Genomic DNA, 19,416 nt, shown 5'->3' on the forward strand with positions numbered 1-19,416 from the left:
CAATGGGGCGATGAGGGTCTGGGGCAGGCGGAGGGGGTCAATGGGGGACATATGTAACGCTTTCAACAATAAAGACTTAAATAAGAAAGAAAGAGAGGCTGCAGACCCAGCCAGTGTGGCTCAGTCGTTGAGCCTCAGCCTATGAACCAGCAGGTCACGGTTCGATTCCCAGCCAGAGCACATGCCCGGGTTGTGGGCTTGATCCCCAGTAGGGGGCGTGCAGGAGTCAGCAGATCCATGATTCTCTCTCATCACTGATGTTTCTATCTCTCGCTCCCTCTCCCTTCCTCTCTGAAATCAATACAAATATATTAAAAACAACAACAGTCTTAATGCAGAGAGATTGCATGGTAAATTTTTATCACTAATTTTTTCCACTCACTCCTGGTGGAATGATTTCCTAGGAACCTAGTTTAATTCTAATGACCGAACTCAACTGTTTATCCTGATGTATAAGAAAAAGAATGCCAACCATTATCTAACAATTAATGAACACAATTAATATAATTACAATCCACCCTATAAATCCAAAGGAGCCACTTAAGGGTTATATTTACCAATATCTCTTTAGTCTTATTGCGAAAGTATAACTACATTAAAATAATAAGCTTAATTTCCTTGAGAAAGTCTAGAATCAAGGCTACCCTTTCCTTCCATTGCTCCGAATTCGCTACTGTACTTCATCAATTCTTGCAGTGAAAGAATTTGCTTTTTGGAAATATATAGATATAGATATAGATACGGAGATAGAGATAGAGATACATCTATTTATATCTATCTATGTATCTCTATCTCTATATCTATATCTATATCAATCTCTATCTCTATATCTATATCTATATATCTCAAGAGTATATGGAGCCCTGGCCGGTGTGGCTTAGTTGGTTGAGGGTCATCCTGTGTGCCAAGAAGTCGCTGGTTGGATTCCCAATCAGGGCATATGCATGGGTTACACAGGAGGCAGCCCATTGATGTTACCCTCCCACATCAATGTTTCTCTCCCTCTCCCCCCCCCCCCCTCTCAGCAATGGATGCTGTGTCGGGATTATCAGGACACAAGCCACAAAGCAGAGAGAACAGGTTCCACCCGGGATGAATCGCACTTGGTTTGCGGACGCCTTCCTGCTGCCTGACGTCCACTCCCCACGGCGGGAGCAGAGCCAGAGGGAACACTCACATGCGAACACGACAGCAGCTCCTTCATGATGTAGGTGTCGTAAATCTGTCGACTCCTGCTGAGGCGATCTTCCTCGTTCTCGAGCTTCTCGTATTCTTTTATCTGGATGGCAAAAAGTTATGGGTGAGCGGTGTGTCTCCCTGGAAACCGACTCTGTTAACAGACATGACTAGTCTTGGCAGAACACGCGGGACCAGGAAAACGACGGGACGGGCTATTCCACGGGGCACCACCGCTCCCCGAGGTTGTGGGAACGAAGCTGGGATACTCAGAGTCACAAATGGGGATCGAGTCTACAAGTGGGATGCTTCCAACAATGAGGCTCATCGCTTAAATTTAGAAGCGCGGCATTGGCAAACAAATACTGCCATGGTTACAATTATCTTACACCCGAGCGGCCAGGGGCCACCCGTGCCTGCCAGCTCTCCTTTCCAAAGCACGAGCAGGCTGCATCTGGCTGAAAGTCAGGCCTAAGAGCGATGAGCTCGCTCTTGCTCAATGACGGCATTGCAAAACCAAGGGGAGAAAAGGCACAGATCTTGTCCGGGTTCCTTACGAGAGAATTTTTTTTTTTTTTAAATCAACTACCGTATTTTTCAGACCATAAGACGCACTTTTTTCCCCCCAGAAGTGGGGGGGAAAGTCCCTGCGTCTTATGGTCCAAATATAGCCTACACATATACTGTAAAAAAAAAGTTTTTTTACTTGCCCGGCTCTGTGTGGTCTCTGTGTGCTTGCCCGGCTCTAAAATGGTTCTAAATGCTGCTGTTTACTTTACAGGGTTGATTACATGTGTTTATGACTGTGATGTTGGGTTTTAATGCACATAAAATATTTTAGGACACTATTTGTTTCAGAATCTTTTTTTCTTCATTTCCCTTCTCTAAAAACTGGTGCGTCTTATGGTCCGGTGCGTTTTATGGTCCGAAAAATAGGGTAAGTAATTTGGAAAAGCATGAGCCGTAGAGAAAAGCATGGGAACCTCTCCTGCAACTACTGAAGAATTAACAGGAAGATTGCCCCCAGGGGCACACCCGGCCAGCGCTGAGAGGGGCCCAAAGATAAAATGTGCTTTAGAAATACGTGCCTTTCACGGTATCAGCCCCAGTCATTCTAACCTGATAACGGAAGGTCCTAGGTCACAGAAGTGGTTGTTTTTTGTTTTTTTTTTAATTTACTCACAGAAACACTTTTAATCCGAAAGACAGAGAGTGAAAACACAGATGGCACGTGGGGCTGGTAGGAGGCGACGGTTACAACTAATTACAGGCCATCCTCGGGTCACGTCGGACTCGACCTTGGTTGTTTCATGGTTACATCGCCACCTCCCACTTATTTATTTTTTTAAAAGTTCCGTCATTTTGACATATGTACACAAGTGCTTTATTACTGTATTTACCATAAGTAAAGGTCAGGAATTGGTATCTTTCTTTTAATTATTTTATTTTTTACTGTTTCACTTCATTCCTGCTGTGTGTGTGCTCCGTGTGAGTGACATAGGTGCTAATGTAGGTCTTACAGCAAAAATTGCATGATGTCACGCCATAGGCACAGATCTCCGCGTGACCCGTAACCCCAGGACCTGCTGTACTGTGCGTGACTTTTTAAACGGGGAGGGAGGAGGGGGGGGCCACGAGGGGGGGGGGTGTAGTGTTTCCCCCAGGTAGCCAGTTGCTCCGCTGACTTCACATTCACCAAATGCTCTTTATTCTGGAACAGGAAGAGGCGAGGCTAAGTCCTCCCACGGGGGGGGGGGGGGGGGGTGTACAGATCAATGGAGAGAAGGGTGACCTGTTTCCTACACTGTTCCTACACTGTCAGGGTTGGACAGGTCTGAAGTCAAAATCAGTCCATCCTGTAAGAATTTCTGATAAAGGAAGGGGGAGAGAGGGGCGTGTGAAAGGCTGGGGTCCCTCCGAGGCCGCTGGGAAGCGACTGGGGTTACACCGTCAGTGTTACACCGGAGGCTGCGCTCGCACACCTGTCACGGAGTCTTCTTGGAACCGAGGGTAAGATCTGCCACAGAGGCGGGCAGGCAGGCGGGAAGGGTGGGCCCGGGCCCCATCCCAGTGGGAAGGCCCCATCCCAGCGGGAAGGCTGGCTGTCTAAGGAAGACGTAGTCCAGCAATCACCAAAGGGCCCGGGCTCACCCGCCCAGCTTCACCGGGCAGGGCCGGTCTCAAGGGTCCAACATCTGGCCAGAGGCGACCAGGGCCGCTGCGAGGCCCGGAGACCAGACACCAGCACTGGAAGCAGCGTCGGAAATGAGCACAGGCTTCTGGGCTGGCGGGTGGGTTCCTCCTGTTGTTCCGTTTGGGGTGGGCGAACGCCAGGATGCTGGGAAGACACGGGCAGCCCCCGGGAGCCGAAGGCCAGTGTTCCTGCCTGAACATCTGAGCAGATCCGAAGAATAAGCCTGCGCGGGATTCTTATCCTTGAAAGCAAGTGGGATGACGCCTAAGTCTGTCTCCAGGGACACCTGGTTCCACGGAGGCTGAGTCCACGGGAGCTTGGCAAGAGCGGGAATAACCCAGCTTACGCCGAATAGTCCCGTGTCCTGGGCAGGTGACATCTGAACCACGACGCCGCCTTTGCCGAGAGCCCTGTGCTCCACAGCCTTCGACTGAACGACAGGAAGGGAAACCCTGAGGAGGCAAGGCCAGAGCCTGGAGCACCTGTGGCTGGAATTCGAGCTTTACATCCTCAGGGAGACCACGGATTAAAGACCCTGCAGTCAACTCGCAGTTAGCTCCAGACGGCACGTCCGCACTCAGCAGGACAAGGAGGATGCAGCCTCTGGTTCTGGCAGCCGAGGCCCGAGTTCAAGGTGCAAAGGGCCCCGGACAGCAGAACAGAAACCTCGTCACCCGTGGTGAACAGGCACTGATCACGTGTCCCCTCCGCTTTGGGGGTTTCCACGCTCACGGCCTAAACACCCGGCACCCTGAGAGCTAGTGCTCCTGGTCTGCGGCCGCCGCGGTCTCCACTTTGTCGCCTCCGGCTGCTCCACGGCCAGCCCCGGGGGACGGCCCGGCACCTTGCGAACGGCCTCTACTTTGCCTGGTCCCATGGTCAGCAAACTGCGGCTCGTGAGCCACATGCGGCTCTCTGGCCCCTGGAGTGTGGCTCTTCTGCAAAACACCACGGCCTGGGCGAGTCTGTGTTGAAGACGTGGCGTTTGAAAACTTTGACGTGTTTAAAGAACATGGCTCTCCAAAGACGTGTCCATCGTCGTGCTGTTTCTATTGGGCTCTGCGGACGAATGAGTCTGCCGACCCCTGGCCCAGTCAGACAGAGCATGGTGCTGGGGCGACGCCCTTCACCCACAAGGTTCTCCTCGGGCGAAACCGCTCGGTCCCGCAGATTCAGGGACCGATTCCCTTCCCGTGGCTACGTGTGGATCTCTGGGGCTCCCCTGTCCCCCTGAGCTCCGGATTCCAAGGATCTAACTTCCCATTTTGGCGTGTCCACATCCTGCCCACCCCAGCCACACTGGCTCTTCCCTCCTCGTTGTCACAAAAGCGCGAAAACCATACGCCTAGGAGCTGACACCAAAAAGGAACAGTCGTCACGGATGCTGCTTTTGCTCACACCCCTGTCCGCGCCCCCTCCACCGAAATCCAATTCATCAGCCAAGCACGCTGGCTTCGTGCTCAAAACATATCACAAACCCAGGCCACGCTTCAGACAACAGCCCACTAACTGCTCACAGAGCCATCCTCCTGGCGGGGTGTGAGTGTGTGTGTGTGTGTGTGTGTGTGACACCTATACTACCCAACTACTGCCACTCCGACCTAATTGGTATTTCTGGACTATTCACCTTCAATTTCCCATGGGCTGCCGAAACCAGTTTGGCTCAATGGATAGAGCCTCGGCCTGCAGACCGAGAGGTCCTGGGTTCGATTCCGGTCAGAGGCATGTACCTTGGTTGCAGGCACATCCCCAGTAGGGGGTGTGCAGGAGGCAGCTGATCGATGACTCTCTCTCTCATCGACGTTTCTCTCTATCTCTCTCCCTTCCTCTCTGTAAAAAAAAAAAAAAAAAAAAAAAAAATCAATAAAATATATATTTTTTTAAATGTTTTTCTCATGGGCTTTCTTTCCCACCCCATTAGGGGCTCCACCTTAGCCATGACTTCAACCTAAAAGGGTCTCCCCACCCCACAGCCCTGTCCCCGCCTTCAGAGGACTAGCTTCTTCCCCGTCATTCAGGTCTCGGTTCGGATGCTACCGCCTCGGAGCCCGGCTCGGACCCAGCCCTCCCCCGTGGCCCCCCGCCCAGGCCGTGGGCTCAGAGCCCGTTCTGAGTCACCGGGTAACGGTTATGACTTCCTGATACGGCGCCCGTGGGTGGAATCTGCTGCGGGGTCACTGCTCACAGCCGTTATTACTTCCTGGTGCATTTCCTGTTTATTGCTTGTTTATTGTCTGCTTCTCTCACACAAAAATAGAAGCGGAACAGCAGCAAGCACTTTTTGCCTGCCTTGTTCAGCCCACCGAGGCCTCCGGGCACTGGTGTCTGAGAACCGCTGGGTGGAATGAGGGCAGAAATCTCTAGATAGTAACTTTACCTCCGACCTTCTGTTTCTTTTCTTTTTCTTTTTTTTTTTCTATTTATTTTCTGTTTCCTATGATTTCTTTCTAGACCTAGGTATCAAATCCGTATTTTTCTAAGCTGCCTCCAAACCTAACGGGAACAAACAAGTGTATAAACCGGCACACCGAGCGGTGACTACACGTCAAGGGACGTTCCGGTGTTGCATTCAAACATGACCACCTTAAGGGACAGGGACGGCCATCAGGCGCGTTCTCGGCTGTGCATACCCGGGTGGAGCCCGGCCCGTGTGGCTCAGTGGTTGAGCGTCCACCCAGGAACCAGAAGGAGGTCGCAGCTGGATTCCCGGTCAGGGCATGTGCCGGGGCTGCGGCTCCATCCCCAGTGGGGGGCGGCAGGAGGCAGCCTGTCAATGATACTCTCTCATCACTGATGTTTCTATCTCTCTCTCTCCCTCTCCCTTCCTCTCTCTGAAATGAATAAAAACGTAATTAATTAATTATTTTAAAGAGAGAGATTGAGCTGAGATTGGTCTGAGTTGCCATGTTTTGGATTTTTAAAAAAATATATTTTATTGATTTTTTTTTTTTACAGAGAGGAAGGGAGAGGGATAGAGAGAGAAACATCGATCAGCTGCCTCTTGCACACCCCCTACTGGGGATGTGCCCGCAACCAAGGCACATGCCCTTGACCGCAATCGAACCTGGGACCCTTCAGTCCACAGGCCGACGCTCTACCACTGAGACAAACCGGTTTCAGCCAAGTTGCCATTTTTGCAGGACTCGGGCTTGCCTCCTGCTGGCCCCAGCCCCTGAGGTGTGGCTCTCCCTGGAGTTCATGGGCATTTCTTCTGCCCTCTCAGGGGCCTTCAGAGCAGCACCGTCTCCTCTCCCACGCGTGTCCCAAACAGGCCTCTGTCCCGAGAGAGAGACTCACCACTCGCTTTGGGCTCCTCCGGTCCCACTGGCTTCTCACTTTGGCCCCAGAAACTTCCTCCGGCCCCTTCTCCCCCAGAAGCAGCTTCCTGCCCGGGGCCGAGCCTGGGCTCCGTGATGCCCAGAACCCACGGCTGGCCCAGGGGGTGCGTGGCTACAGCTCTCTGGTGTCCATGGAGCCCTCCCCGGGGGCCTGCGTCTCTGGCCGGGCTGCTTTCAGACTCTGGCCCACGGCGGGGCTTCGTTTCCACGTCGCGCTGCACGGTGGCGGGGGCCTTCAGTGCGTCTCCCGGGAGCTTCCAGCCCGTCGCCTCGGCTTGCCTCCACCCTCCTCCACCCAGTCTCCCACGGGCCACTCCGGCGATGGGGGACCAGACAGCTCTGCCCGTTTCTCTCCCACCCGGTAGCGGCCCCGGGCATCAGCCTGTGTGCCCAGAATCCATCCGTGAGCTTCTGGGGAACACAAGACGTCTGGGATTCCTGGGGGCACCTCGGAATGAGGCTCCCTGCTCTGGGGTTAGCCCCGCTCCTCCTCACTGCTCCTGGGGCAGCCCGGAGCCGTGGCCAATGGCTTCGTAGAGATGTCAGCATCGCTAATGAACCAAGTATCTTACCCTGTCCTACCAAGTCCGTTCAGCGGGTTTCTAAACGTCCGTCAGATACGTGCGTCGTCGTCATGTTTCCCAAAGGGCAGTTTCAATGTGCTTTTGAAATAGAAGCGTCGGTAAAAAACGGTTACTCCTTACCTCTTCATAAAACTTCACCTGAGGTACAGCTTCATTAATTTCATTCAAACAAAAATCTTTAAATAGCAAGAAACCTAAAGGGAAAGAATAAGACATTTCAGGGCGGGCAATCGGTGGAAATCCTATCCCCACAGGGTCTTTCCAGAGTCCCGTGTTTATACTTTAACTTCGTCCTCCCCTGCCTTAAAGAGAGTGGAAACACAGACTCCGAGAGGCTAGTTACACCCCAGAGGGAAATGCTCCAGGGAAAGTTAAGGGTACCCCCCCCCCCCATACCTGCCTCCTGGCTTTGGGGTTCCGTCTGGACTGGCCACCCCACTCCCACTTTTTGCAAACGCATGCTCAGCAGTGCCGGTGGTCCCCGCCACCGAGAGCCACTGGCCACTCCAGCCAGCGGGAGAATGAGCACAGAAAGGAGAGATGCCCGGAGCATGGGAGTGTCGGTGAGGGTCCTCTGTTCTCAGAAACAGGACAGAAGTCCCTTAAAGGACAGAAGGGCCCAGACCAGTTTGACTCAGTGGATAGAGCGTCGGGGGCCTGCAGACTGAAAGGTTCCAGGTTCGATTCCATTCAAGGGCATGTACATCCCCAGTGGGAGGTGTGCAAGAGGCAGCTGATTGATGTTTCTCTCTCATCGATGTTTCTAACTCTCAATCCCTCTCTGTAAGAAAAATCAATAAAACATATATATATTTTTTAAAATTAGCAGGAAAAATTGTGTTGCTTTTTATAAGGTACCAATGAGAACTTCTGAACGTGTTAAATATAAGTGGTATCTATGGGAGATTTGGAAATTAGAACTCCTAAAAAAAAAAAATGTAGAACTTATGCACACCCCAAGACACCGTCAAGAAAATAGACTCGACATGAACACGGATAAAATATTATAAAACTTACACTGGAGTCAGGCTTTGTATAGAATTTCTACAAACACTAAGACACTCTTACAAAGAATGTTTACAAGGAAATCTCCCGGTGAAAGAACGGGCAGAAACACAGGAACACTTCACAGAGGAGGAGGTGTGAATGGCCAACAGGCACATGAGACGGGCTCACCATCGCCGGTCCTCACGCACACGGGGAGACCCCAAGCTGAGACCCCGCAGCTCCACGACATGAATGGCGGGATTAAAAAGACTGACACCACCAGCCCAGCCGGCGTGGCTCAGTGGCTGAGCGGAGACCTATGAACCAGGAGGTCACGGTTCGATTCCCAGTCAGGGCACGTGCCCGGGGCTGCTGGCTCGATTCCCAGTGTGGGGGCATGTAGGAGGCAGCCGATCAATGATTCTCTCTCATCGTTGATGCTTCTCGCTCTCCCTCCCCCTTCATCTCTGAAATCAATAAAAATATATTTGGGGGGAAAAAAAAGGCTGACAACACCCAGTGTTGGCGGCCAGAACACTCATTGTCTGAGAAGCATGTACAGTGGTTTGGACTCCCCGTGCCTCTGAATCCACAGGCCAACGAGGAAGTCACTGTGCTGGTGGGGGGGTCTGATCCCAGCTATCCACACAGGCGTCTGAACACGGGTGTTTATAGCAGCCTTACACACAACGTGCAAAAACCAGGAACAACTCAAATGTCCTTCCATTTGCAGACTGCGTGTATCCTACAAGGGAACACTACTCCACAAGGAAAAGGAAAGAGATACGGACACCAAGCTCCATGAGCGAGCCTCCTGGAGGTGCATGGTGCCAAGTGAAAGCAAACAGACTCCAAAGCGCCATACGGAATGGCTCCCCTTGTGTGCCATTCCGGAAAAGAAGAAACCATGGCAACAGGAAACAGGTCGGAGGCTGAGGGTACTGGGATACAGGGGATGGTCCAGAAAATTTTGGGAGGTGATGAATTGCTCCATGTCTAAATTCTGGGGGGGTGGTTATACAACATTATGCCTTTGTCAAAACTCATAGACCAGGACAACCTAAACGTGAGTACATTTTAATGTATTTAAATTAAACCATGAAAGGAGAAGCATAAGATTGGGTACAGACAGCGGAGCCACGTACAAGCCACAAAAGATGACCCCAGGTAGAGGGAGATCGAAAACAATGACACATCCAGAACACACAGCTGTTCTTTACAAGCGAAAATAAAGGCAATCTCAAATGACAAATAGAAAAGCTTGTTCATAAACATACCAATATTAAAACAGAAAACTTCCACAGGGTCTCAGTGTCCCTCCTTGCTGCGTATTACCCAGATTCCCACCAGCCCAGCCTGCGTGGCTCAGTGGCTGAGCGGAGACCTATGAACCAGGAGGTCACGGTTTGATTCCCGGTCAGGGCACGTGCCCGGGGCTGCTGGCTCGATTCCCAGTGTGGGAGCATGTAGGAGGCAGCTGATCAATGATTCTCTCTCATCATTGATGTTTCTCGCTCTCCCTCCCCCTTCCTCTCTGAAATCAATAAAAATATATTTGGAAAAAAATAAAAAAATAAAAAAAGAGTAATACATCCTTTCATCTCTTCCAAGCCCCAATAGGAAAGAATGAATATAAATCAAAACAAACTTTTAGCAAGTTATATATTTATTTAGTTCACACAAACCTTAAATATATTTGTTTTCATTGAACGCTACTTAACAAACTGGACCCTTCGCTTCTTGGCTTAAAACTTGGCAGAAGGAGCCGAAACCGGTTTGGCTCAGTGGTAGAGCGTCGGTCTGCGGACTGAAAGGTCCCAGGTTCGATTCCGGTCAAGGGCATGTACATTGGTTGCGGGCACATCCCCGGTAGGGGGTGTGCAAGAGGCAGCTGGTCGATGTGTCTCTCTCATCGACGTTTCTAGCTCTCTATCCCTCTCTCCTCCTCTCTGTGAAAAATCAATAAAATATATTAAAAAAAAAAAAAAAACTTGGCAGAATGAGAAACTTCTAAATGAAAAGTGATTTAGAAATGTTGTAAATAGTTCCAACCCCCCCAATTAAAATTCAGCACGTGCATGCCCAATAAAATACTGTTGTGCTAATTCATGGGGCCGTTCACTTAGGTCCTGGAGACCCGTGGGGCCCTGAATATTAAGAATCTGCTGGAGAAAAGGACAAATGGATCACGAATGTGACCAAAGAGAAATTCACAGAATGTTCCGAGCAAGTGGCTCCTAATTCAAAGGGGAACAAAAGAGGAAAACTGGAAGGAAGATGTGAAAATACAGGGCGAGAACATTCTATCTTCACTCTTCTGATAGTTGGATGACTTCCAGCCTTTTACAAGTATTTCATTATGAAATATCAGGAAAGAAAAAAACTCCTGGCAGGGTCACCAGACTGAGGTCAGTATTTTCCTTGATTGCGGTTCTAACTGTAAACAAACCAACTGACAATTAAAATAAAGGGAGATTTAAAATAACGTCAAGTGGCCGTGGCTGGTTTGGCTCAGTGGATAGAGTGTCGTGTCAGCTTGCGAGCTGAAGGGCCCCGGGTTCGATTTCGGGCAAGGGCACATGCCAAGGTTGGGGCGCGCAGGAGGCAGCCGATCAATGACTCTCTCTCTCATCACTGATGTTTCTCTCTCTCTCCCCCTATCCCTCCCTCTCTGAAATCAGTAAAAATCTATTTTTAAAAAAAATAATAATAATTTCAAGTGGAATAGAAACATTATTCCAATAAGCCCTGCTTCTTATTCTTATCCCATTTAAGACAGTATGTCACCACACTGCCACCATCTATACCTAGTATTTTTTTTTTAATTGATTTTTTTACAGAAAGGAAGAGAGAGGGATAGTTAGAAACATCGATGAGAGAGAATCACCGACCAGCTGCCTCTTGCACACCCCCTACTGGGGATGTGCCCGCAACCAAGGTACATGCCCTTGACCGGAATCGAAACTGGGACCCTTCAGTCCGCAGGCCGACGCTCTATCCACTGAGCCACACCGGTTTTGGCATATGCCTATTTCTCTGAATGGAAAAAATGGCTCAAAGTTCGAAAAACATGGAAAGGAGTCCCCTTCCTGCCCTCCTCCTCCCCCCCCCCCCCCCGCCCCAGGCAGGGCACCACCACCAGCCCCACGGGAACCAGTTCCTGGTGCCCGGTACCTTTTCGGGGAAATGGTGGGTGTAATTCTGGGCACAGGGGCGTTAGGAAATCGGTGGGGCTCCCTGGCCCTCTTTCCCCCAGTGCGTGCAGAGGACGGTGAGTCCCCAGGGACACCACCCGCCCCGCAGCCGGGGGAGAGCTCAGCACGGGGAGCGGGGAGGCCCACGCGAACCCACGACGCCTGCCCCGACCCCGAGGGAGGGAGGAGCGTCTGTGTGCAGAGCCTCTGACGCTTAGGATCGCTCTGTCACGGGTGTTTGTGTCGCCTCCTCGCAAAACAGAGGGGCGGGGGCTCAGATAGCAGCCCTGATTCCCACCGCCCCGGGCACACCGCCCGCACCGGCCTTTCCTCCGTCACGCTGCGCCTGGTAGACGGCTTGTTACCGTGTAGCTGGGGGCTTGTTGTGTGCAAAGAGGTAGAGGGTCGTAGAGGACAGGGGTCGGCAAACCCATTAGTCAACCGAGCGGCAAACGGCGCAGTTTGCCGACCACCGGCCTAGGTCTTCCTACACTAGCCATGGCGGCGTTCCATCGCGGGCAGAATAGTATTATCATCTCCGTACCCTGCTCCCCAACGAAGAAAAAAGCCACAAGGTCAAATCCAGCCACCCTGGTGATTATTCAACTGTAAATGGTCTAAGCCAGCGGCTGGCGAACTCATTAGTCCGCAGAGCCAAATATCAACAGTGCAACGACTGAAATGTCTTTGGAGAGCCACATTTGTTTAAACGTAAACTTCTTCTAACGCCACTTCTTCAACATAGACTCACCCAGGCCATGGTATTTTTGTGGAAGAGCCACACTCAAGGGGCCAAAGAGCCGCAGGTGGCTTGCGCAGCCGTGGTTTGCCGACAAGGGGTCTAAACAATCCAATGGGGAGTTAGAGTAAGAGCCTGGCCGGTGCGGCCCAGTGGTTAGGCGTCGACCTATGACCAGGGAGCCCACGGTTCTATTCCATTTGCGGGCTCCATCCCCCAGTAGGGGGTGTACAGGAGGCAGCCGATCAATGATGCTCTCTCGTCACGGATGTTTCTCATCTCTCCCTCCCTCTGAAATCAGATGCACTGTGCAAACACTCACATCACAAACACGGGTGCGGTTTTATGGACATCAGACAGAGTTAACAGTACCCCACCAGGATAAAGGACTTCTCATGCCGGTGCAGGGTCAGTTCATCACGATGGCCTGTGTGTGCACGTTTCCTAGGATACCCTGCGATGCTTCGAGAGAGATGACAGGGTGGGCTCGCAAGAGGTGTGCGTAGAAATGTTTGCAGCGGCTCCATTTACAACTGCCCCACATTTGAACAACCCCACCCTCCCCCACCCCCCACGTCCACGAACGAGTGACCTGTGCGAGGTCCGTCCTGTGGCATACTATTCCGTGTAAAGAAACAAAATCCCTATGAGCAATAATATATATATGAAACCTCGAGCGCGGGCATTGTGCGGAGGCCAGGGAGCCAGACACACACACACACACACACACACACACACACACACACACGAGTGCTTGTGGCTCGATTCTATTTCTTTTTTCTTTTCTTTTTTTAAAATATATTTTATTGATTTTTTACAGAGAGGAAGGGAGAGAGATAGAGCTAGAAACGTCAATGAGAGAGAAACATTGACCAGCTGCCTCCTGCACACCCCCTACTGGGGATGTGCCCGCAACCAACGTACATGCCCTTGACCGGAATCGAACCTGGGACCTTTCAGTCCGCAGACTGACGCTCTACCCACTGAGCCAAACCGGTTTCGTCTCGATTCTATTTCTATCAAGTTCTAGAAAAGCCCGGTGTAATCCATGGTGACTTGGGCAGGTCGGTGGGTGCCGGGGCTGGGTGAGCTGAACGTGAAAGGCCGAGCGCGTTCCTTTGAAAGGGAGGAGAGCGGTGTCCGCGCGGACTGTCAAAACTCAGCCTCTGCGCTGAGAACCGACGCCCGTCTGTGTGAGCACATTACGCCTCTATAGAACCGATCCTTCAGCACAGAGCACACAAAATAATCAATAAGCGAAAAGCAGGGTTAGCAGCCGGATTCTGTGCGGTGTCTCCGCGGGAGGGCACCGTCTGAAACCCGCCCGCCGAAGAGCGGCGAGAGGAGGGCAGTGCCCGCGTCGCCGTCCCCAGCGAGCTAATCTGGGTCAAGCTTCTCCTCCTCCGTCATCCGCGCGGAGCCCCACGAGTTGGTGGAAGAGCAGAAGCCACAGAACAACTCATCTCGGCCTTCTCAAATAGCCCTAAATTACACGCTAAGGAAAGGGACTCCTACAGGGCAAACTCCGGCGACCAACAGGGATATCATTTTTTTTTCCAGTCCCAGGGAAAAGGTCAATTAAAAAAAAAAAAAAAAAATAGGAGATTTCTCTAGCCAGGGAGGGCAGCTCCCCGGGGAAGCATATTTGCTCCTTTAAGAAGCTGCCCTAGTTTCTCTCCTTGGGTTCCACCGCTTTCAATAGTCTCTTTCAGGGACCAGAACAGAGCTCCCTGCCCCACCTTCGCGGGGATTTCTCTCCTACCCCCACCGGCCATAGAATCTTCTCTGTTCCTTGGCAGGCGGAGAGCGGGCAGGGGAGGGGCAGAGCTCCGAGCCGCCAGGCCGACCTGGAAGCTTCGGGCAGAATGGGAACAGGGTGTGACCATATTCTCTTCAGCAGAAGGCCCGCTAGGCACACCGAGGCGCCTCATTCAAGGATGCAGGAACAAAAGCACTGCCCTACATACATCCTGGGCTTCTTTATCTGAGCCTCTCCTGCAGGTCCCGGCCCTGACTGAGCAGGAGGGCATGGTGTCCCCCGGCAGTCCCCAGTCTCTCCCACCCCCTACAGGGCCGCAGTGCACCTCATTACAAATGCCACCTGCCAGTCCGGAGTGCAGGGACCTCGCCCCAGCTCCGCTGCTGCTGGCCCAGCATCCTCACCGGCCCGGGGTCCCAGGGCAGGGGGCTGCCCTGTGCCTGCCTCTGTCAGAGCCTGCCGCCCCAGGGCTCACACCTGCTGCGCCCCATCCCGCTCTGAGTAAAAGCCAGAAGACGGCCCATCCCTAAGGTGACCAGGCGTCCCGCTTTTGGCGGGACAGTCTCGCTTTTCAACCATTTGTCCTGAGGCGTTTTTAAAAAGTCCCGATTTATTTTACCCCCCAAAAAAGCAGAGTTAAAAACAATAGACGACTCCATTTTCTCAGAGCAGCTTTAGCTTTTTTATCCTCTTGGATGTCCCAGGTGTTCAGAGCGGCAGCGGCCTCACTATGGGGCCGGTGAGGTCTCCCAGGCAGGGCAGCCTGCACCCCCGAGGAAGCAAGTGGTACCCGGGCAGCCGGCTGAAGCCGCTCAGATAAGAAATCAGCCGAGAAGCCTGCCCCCCCGCGCTCCCCTCCTCTCTGGCATCTTTCCGGTCTGAGCCGCAAGCATTCTTGTGCGCACAGTCTGGGCCCCTCATTTCTCTGGGGTGAAAATCCAATTAGCGGTGCTCAGTCAAGTGTTTATCTCCGCCGTCTGAAAATGTACCCAGATCTCCAGCTCCTTCCCTCTCCTCTAAACGTCTCCACAGAGGCGCGGATAACTGCAGGGGAACCGCCTGGGGCCCCAGGGTTTTTCCTCTCCCTCCTGGCGGTTGCTCTGGGCCCGAGAAGGTGGTAAGACACGGGATCTTAGATAGGGACCCGGCTCAGAGAGACTGTCAGTCGGAGGCAGCCTTTGCTGGGGGCAGGCCTTCGGGGCCCAGAAGCTCCCGCAGCCAAACAAAGACGGCAAGCAGAGGGAAAACAAAGACTGACGCAGCTCCAGCTCCCAGATAATATGTCTCCGTCTGGGGCCCCACGCAGAGCGCGGGATCATTTAACCGCCACCTTAATTAATACACGTTAGGACACACTCTCTGGGTGAGATCGGGAAGAAGGACAAAAGCGGCTCTCCAGCCTTTCATTCTGAGAGCTGGCAATTAGACACAAAACAATTAAGCCGCCATCCTACTGTATGCGTTTTTTTTCTGTCGCCAGGTGTTAAATCAGCAGAGAGCCGTGGCTTGTCCACAACCGCTGTTCTTTATCGCACGAGTCCAGGGGGGGCTCCTTCGGGTGCTGGCGAGCTGAGGCCTCGCCCCGGGGGACCACAGAACCCAAACAGCCCATGACAGCCGCCAAGATCAAGGACGCCGGCCCCACACTTTGGAAAGATACAGCAGACCTTGAGAGCGGGTGATGCCTGGGGAGACACTGGCCGGCTGGGGACCTCAGAGGTGGTCCCCCGGGGTGAGGCCTCAGCTCGAAATTATCCGTGGGAATCCCGTTCTGTGGCTGTGAGGCTGTAAGACCCTGGCTGGTCTGGCTCGGCGGATAGAACGTCATCATCGGCCTGCGGACCGGAGGGGGTCCCAGGTTCGATTCCGGTCAAAGGGCACGTACCTCGGTTGCAGGCTCAATCCCCTGCCCCAGGTCTACTGAGAATTGCCATCCATTTTCAGGGCTGGGGGATAAATAAGGGTTTCGGGGTTGTGCGTGAAGACGTGTGTATTTTTTTTTTTTTTTGAGAGATGCGTACAGGACCGAGATGCTATGAGGCGTTCGCTCGTTGCTTTAAAATATCTCGGCAACCACAAAAAGGGGGGAGGAAGAAAGCAGAGATGGCAAAATGCTGAGAAATACCGAATCCCAGCGACGCCTGTGCTGGCGGGACCGTTATCCCGGCCCACTGCTGCATCTGATGAAAAACGCCCGCTGTCAGCCGTTTCATTTAAGAGCGTCCATTCATCGCGCATCTGCCGAGAGCACGTCCTTGGGGCGAGGGCTTCGGGAGCGTTTCCGGCTGAATCCTCACCACGGCCTCGCGAGGCGGCCGCTTCCCCGATAAGAAAACTAATGAAACCGCCACCGGTTCGGGGTCACCAGTCGCCCCGTTATCTCAAGCAAAAACTCCTACTTCTTTTCATCTCACAGAGCGCGTGTACAAACTGCCTAGCGCCCACACTGGGGGGGGGGGGGGGGGCGTCCCCAAACCCTGTGCTAACCATCTCTGAGCTCCCACATGGGGGGGGGGGGGGGGGAGGCAGGGATGATGCCGGTAGGGAAGGGCCGGTGAGAAAGGGGGTTGAGAGGCAAGGAGACAACAAAGGGTGAGAGCGGAGCAGGGGAACCACAGAGAAGGGGTAACACAGAAGTGCAGGAACGCCAGCGCCAGCCAGAGGAGGAGAATGCACAGAGCGAGGGGGTCGAGGCGGGGGCAGACAGGCGAGCAGGCGACACGTGAAATCTCCAGCTACGGCGAAGCGTGAGGACAGGTCTGTGTCCGGCCGGCCACCCTGGGCCCTCTCCCCACCCCCACCCGCCAGCCGCTGCTCTCCGTGAGCACCCAAGCGTCCTGGGCTTCTCCGGAGCAGCTCCAGGCCCCCGAATCGGAAGGCAGGGAGGAAGGAAGGACGTGCTTGGCCAGTTTTTTAACCGCATTTGACGGAGAGAAAGTTCACAGCGTCCGAAGGCCAGGGAGAGCATCGCACTTCCTCGGTGGCCTCGAAGGTCCACGTGAACGCAGTGGCTGCTCCGTCCTCATCTGTGCCGGACGAGCTGCGGTCGTCACAGAGCCCTCCCACAGCCACACGTCTGTCTGTCTGTGTGTCTGTCCGCACGGGCCAGGCCCGGTGTCAGCCAGGGCCGGGCCGGGGCCTCTGTGTACACGCCCGGGGGAGCTGCTGGCCTGCAGGGCACAGGCTCTGAATGGGGCCACGGGAGTGAGAGGACGCGGATCGGACGCGAATGAACAGCATACAGAACCCAAACAGCCCACGACAGCCGCCAAGATCAAGGACGCCGGCCCCACCCTTTGGAAAGATGCGGCAGCCCTTGCGAGCGGGGTGATGCCTGGGGAGACACTGGCCGGCTGGGCACCTCAGAGGTGGTCCCCACAGAGGGGGTTTACTTCTGGTTCCAAGTGCCCAGTTCTGGCCACCCCCTCAACGTCCTTAAGACCTCCAGTCAAAAACACCGGTGTGGCTCAGCGGATAGAGCGTCGGCCTGCGGACTGAAGGGTCCCAGGTTCGATTCCGGTCAAGGGCATGTACCTTGGTTGCGGGCACATCCCCAGTAGGGGGTGCGTAGGAGGCAGTTGATGGATATTTCTCTCTCATCGATGTTTCTAACTCTCTATCCCTCTCTCTTCCTCTCTGTAAAAAAAAAATCAATAAAATATATATATATATTTTTTAAAAAGATCTCGAGTCAAACTGCTCCGTTTCCCACGGGCTAGTTCACAAGACAGGCTCCTACGGATGTACGAGGTCCTTAAGTACCTGGTTACTGGTACGGCCTCCCCACCCCCGGCTCGGAGGGTCAGGCACAGGAGGCGCGGGGCCCGGCGCAGACATCGCCGCGGTGACAGCGACATCGCCAGTGGCGGATGCCGGACGCCGAGGCGGGACTTACCGATTTTCTGGTTGAAAATCTTGTCGAAGGTTATCTCGTTCCTCTCCTGGAGATACTTCTGCATCACGCTCCGGATACTGGAAGAGAAGGGCGGCACGGGGTTAGCGAGGGTGGCCTGCACCGCCCGTAGCCATCGCGCCATCGCTGCAGGGGGAGGCCCGAGGTCTGTGATCAGCCCAGGATGCGGGCCAGACCAGAGCCCCCTCACGCTGGCACCCGGGACGGCACCAATGGGGCTGGATGTAAAGCGGGGAGCACCCATGACGGCACCAATGGGGCTGGATGTAAAGCGGGGAGCACCCCAGCTCCAGCCATTACCTTCTCCTGCGACCCACATGCAGAGACGCGCCTCCTAAAAAATGACTTAGGAACTTAGGAAAAGTGTGTCCTTAACACCGCCGCTTTGCAAAACAGGCATGCACACATGTGACAGATTCTGCTCATCCACCCATGGGCTTCTTCTCCCCCCATCCCCCCCAAAAATTTTATATTGTTTTTATTTCAGAGAGGAAGGGAGATGGAGAGAGAGGAACACCAATGATGAGAGAGAATCACTGATTGGCTGCCTCCTGCGCAGGGAATCGAACCGTGACCTCCTGGTTCATAGGTCAGTGCTCAACCCCTGGGCCATGCCAGATGGGTTCAATTGACTTCTATTTAAAACAAAATTTAAAGTTACCTGTATATATGATTAATTTTAAAATATATATATATTTTATTGATTTTTGTGCAGAGCAGAAGGGAGAGAGATAGAGAATTCGAAACATCAATGAGAGAGTCATCGATCAGCTGCCTCTTGCACACCACCTACTGGGGATATGCCCGCAACCAAGGTACATGCCCTTGACCGGAATCGAACCCGGGGCCCTTCAGTCCCCAAGCCGATGCTCTATCCATTGAGCCAAACCGGTCCCGGCGATTAAATTTTTTAAAATCATATTTCTGAACATCAACCAGAGAAACTTGAAGAAAACATAATTGGGAGAGAGATTTCACTGACAATGAAAGAAGAAACGTCAAATGTCTTGCAATAAATACAAAACATGTTCAGGATCGTTACAGGGAAAATTACAAACTGCCCTGGGAGACATTCATGAAGATCTGAGCAAATAAAAAGATACACTGCTGTTATGAGCCAAAGGACTTAATATTGCAGAAATTCAAAGTCTATCCAGGTTGATCTATAAAATCGATACAGCCCCCCATCAATATTCCAACGGGGTTTTCTCGGAGCACAGAAACGGGGCGGGGCTCTTTGCAGAATGTCTACGAAACAGCACAGGCTCAGGAGCAGCCGAGACAGCACTGAGGAAGGCGAGTGAGGACAGTGGGGCTGCGGGTGAGGCTGAAAGAATGAAGGCAGGGTAAACAGTGAACTGGACCGAGGTCACGTGGACAGGCCACACACACACACACACACACACACACACACACGGAACTCCGATATGTAACCGAAGCAGCAAGGCAGACAAATCAGGGAGGGAGGGATTATTCCGGAAGTGAGCCCCAAAATTAAGTAGAAAGTGTAGAGACTGAGTCTCTATCATCCA

At 53.0% G+C, this 19,416-nt stretch overlaps 1 protein-coding gene across 4 annotated transcripts in view; it reads right to left on the reverse strand.

Moving 5' to 3' along the window:
* The window catches only part of GRK3 (G protein-coupled receptor kinase 3), a 69,338-nt gene that overhangs the window by 32,438 nt on the left and 17,484 nt on the right, over positions 1–19,416 (reverse strand). Inside the window, exons 2-4 of one of the 4 annotated variants that reach the window (XM_084868162.1) lie at positions 17,867–17,943; positions 7,413–7,486; positions 1,178–1,279 (exon numbers count right to left, since the gene is read on the reverse strand). In XM_084868162.1, coding sequence (XP_084724288.1) covers positions 1,178–1,279; positions 7,413–7,486; positions 17,867–17,943 — 253 coding nt within the window. The other 3 variants (XM_084868163.1, XM_084868164.1, XM_084868165.1) reach the window with 3 other exon arrangements.

The sequence above is a fragment of the Pipistrellus hanaki genome (assembly GCF_964339955.1).
Source record: "Pipistrellus hanaki genome assembly, chromosome: 19".
NCBI lineage: Eukaryota > Metazoa > Chordata > Mammalia > Chiroptera > Vespertilionidae > Pipistrellus > Pipistrellus hanaki.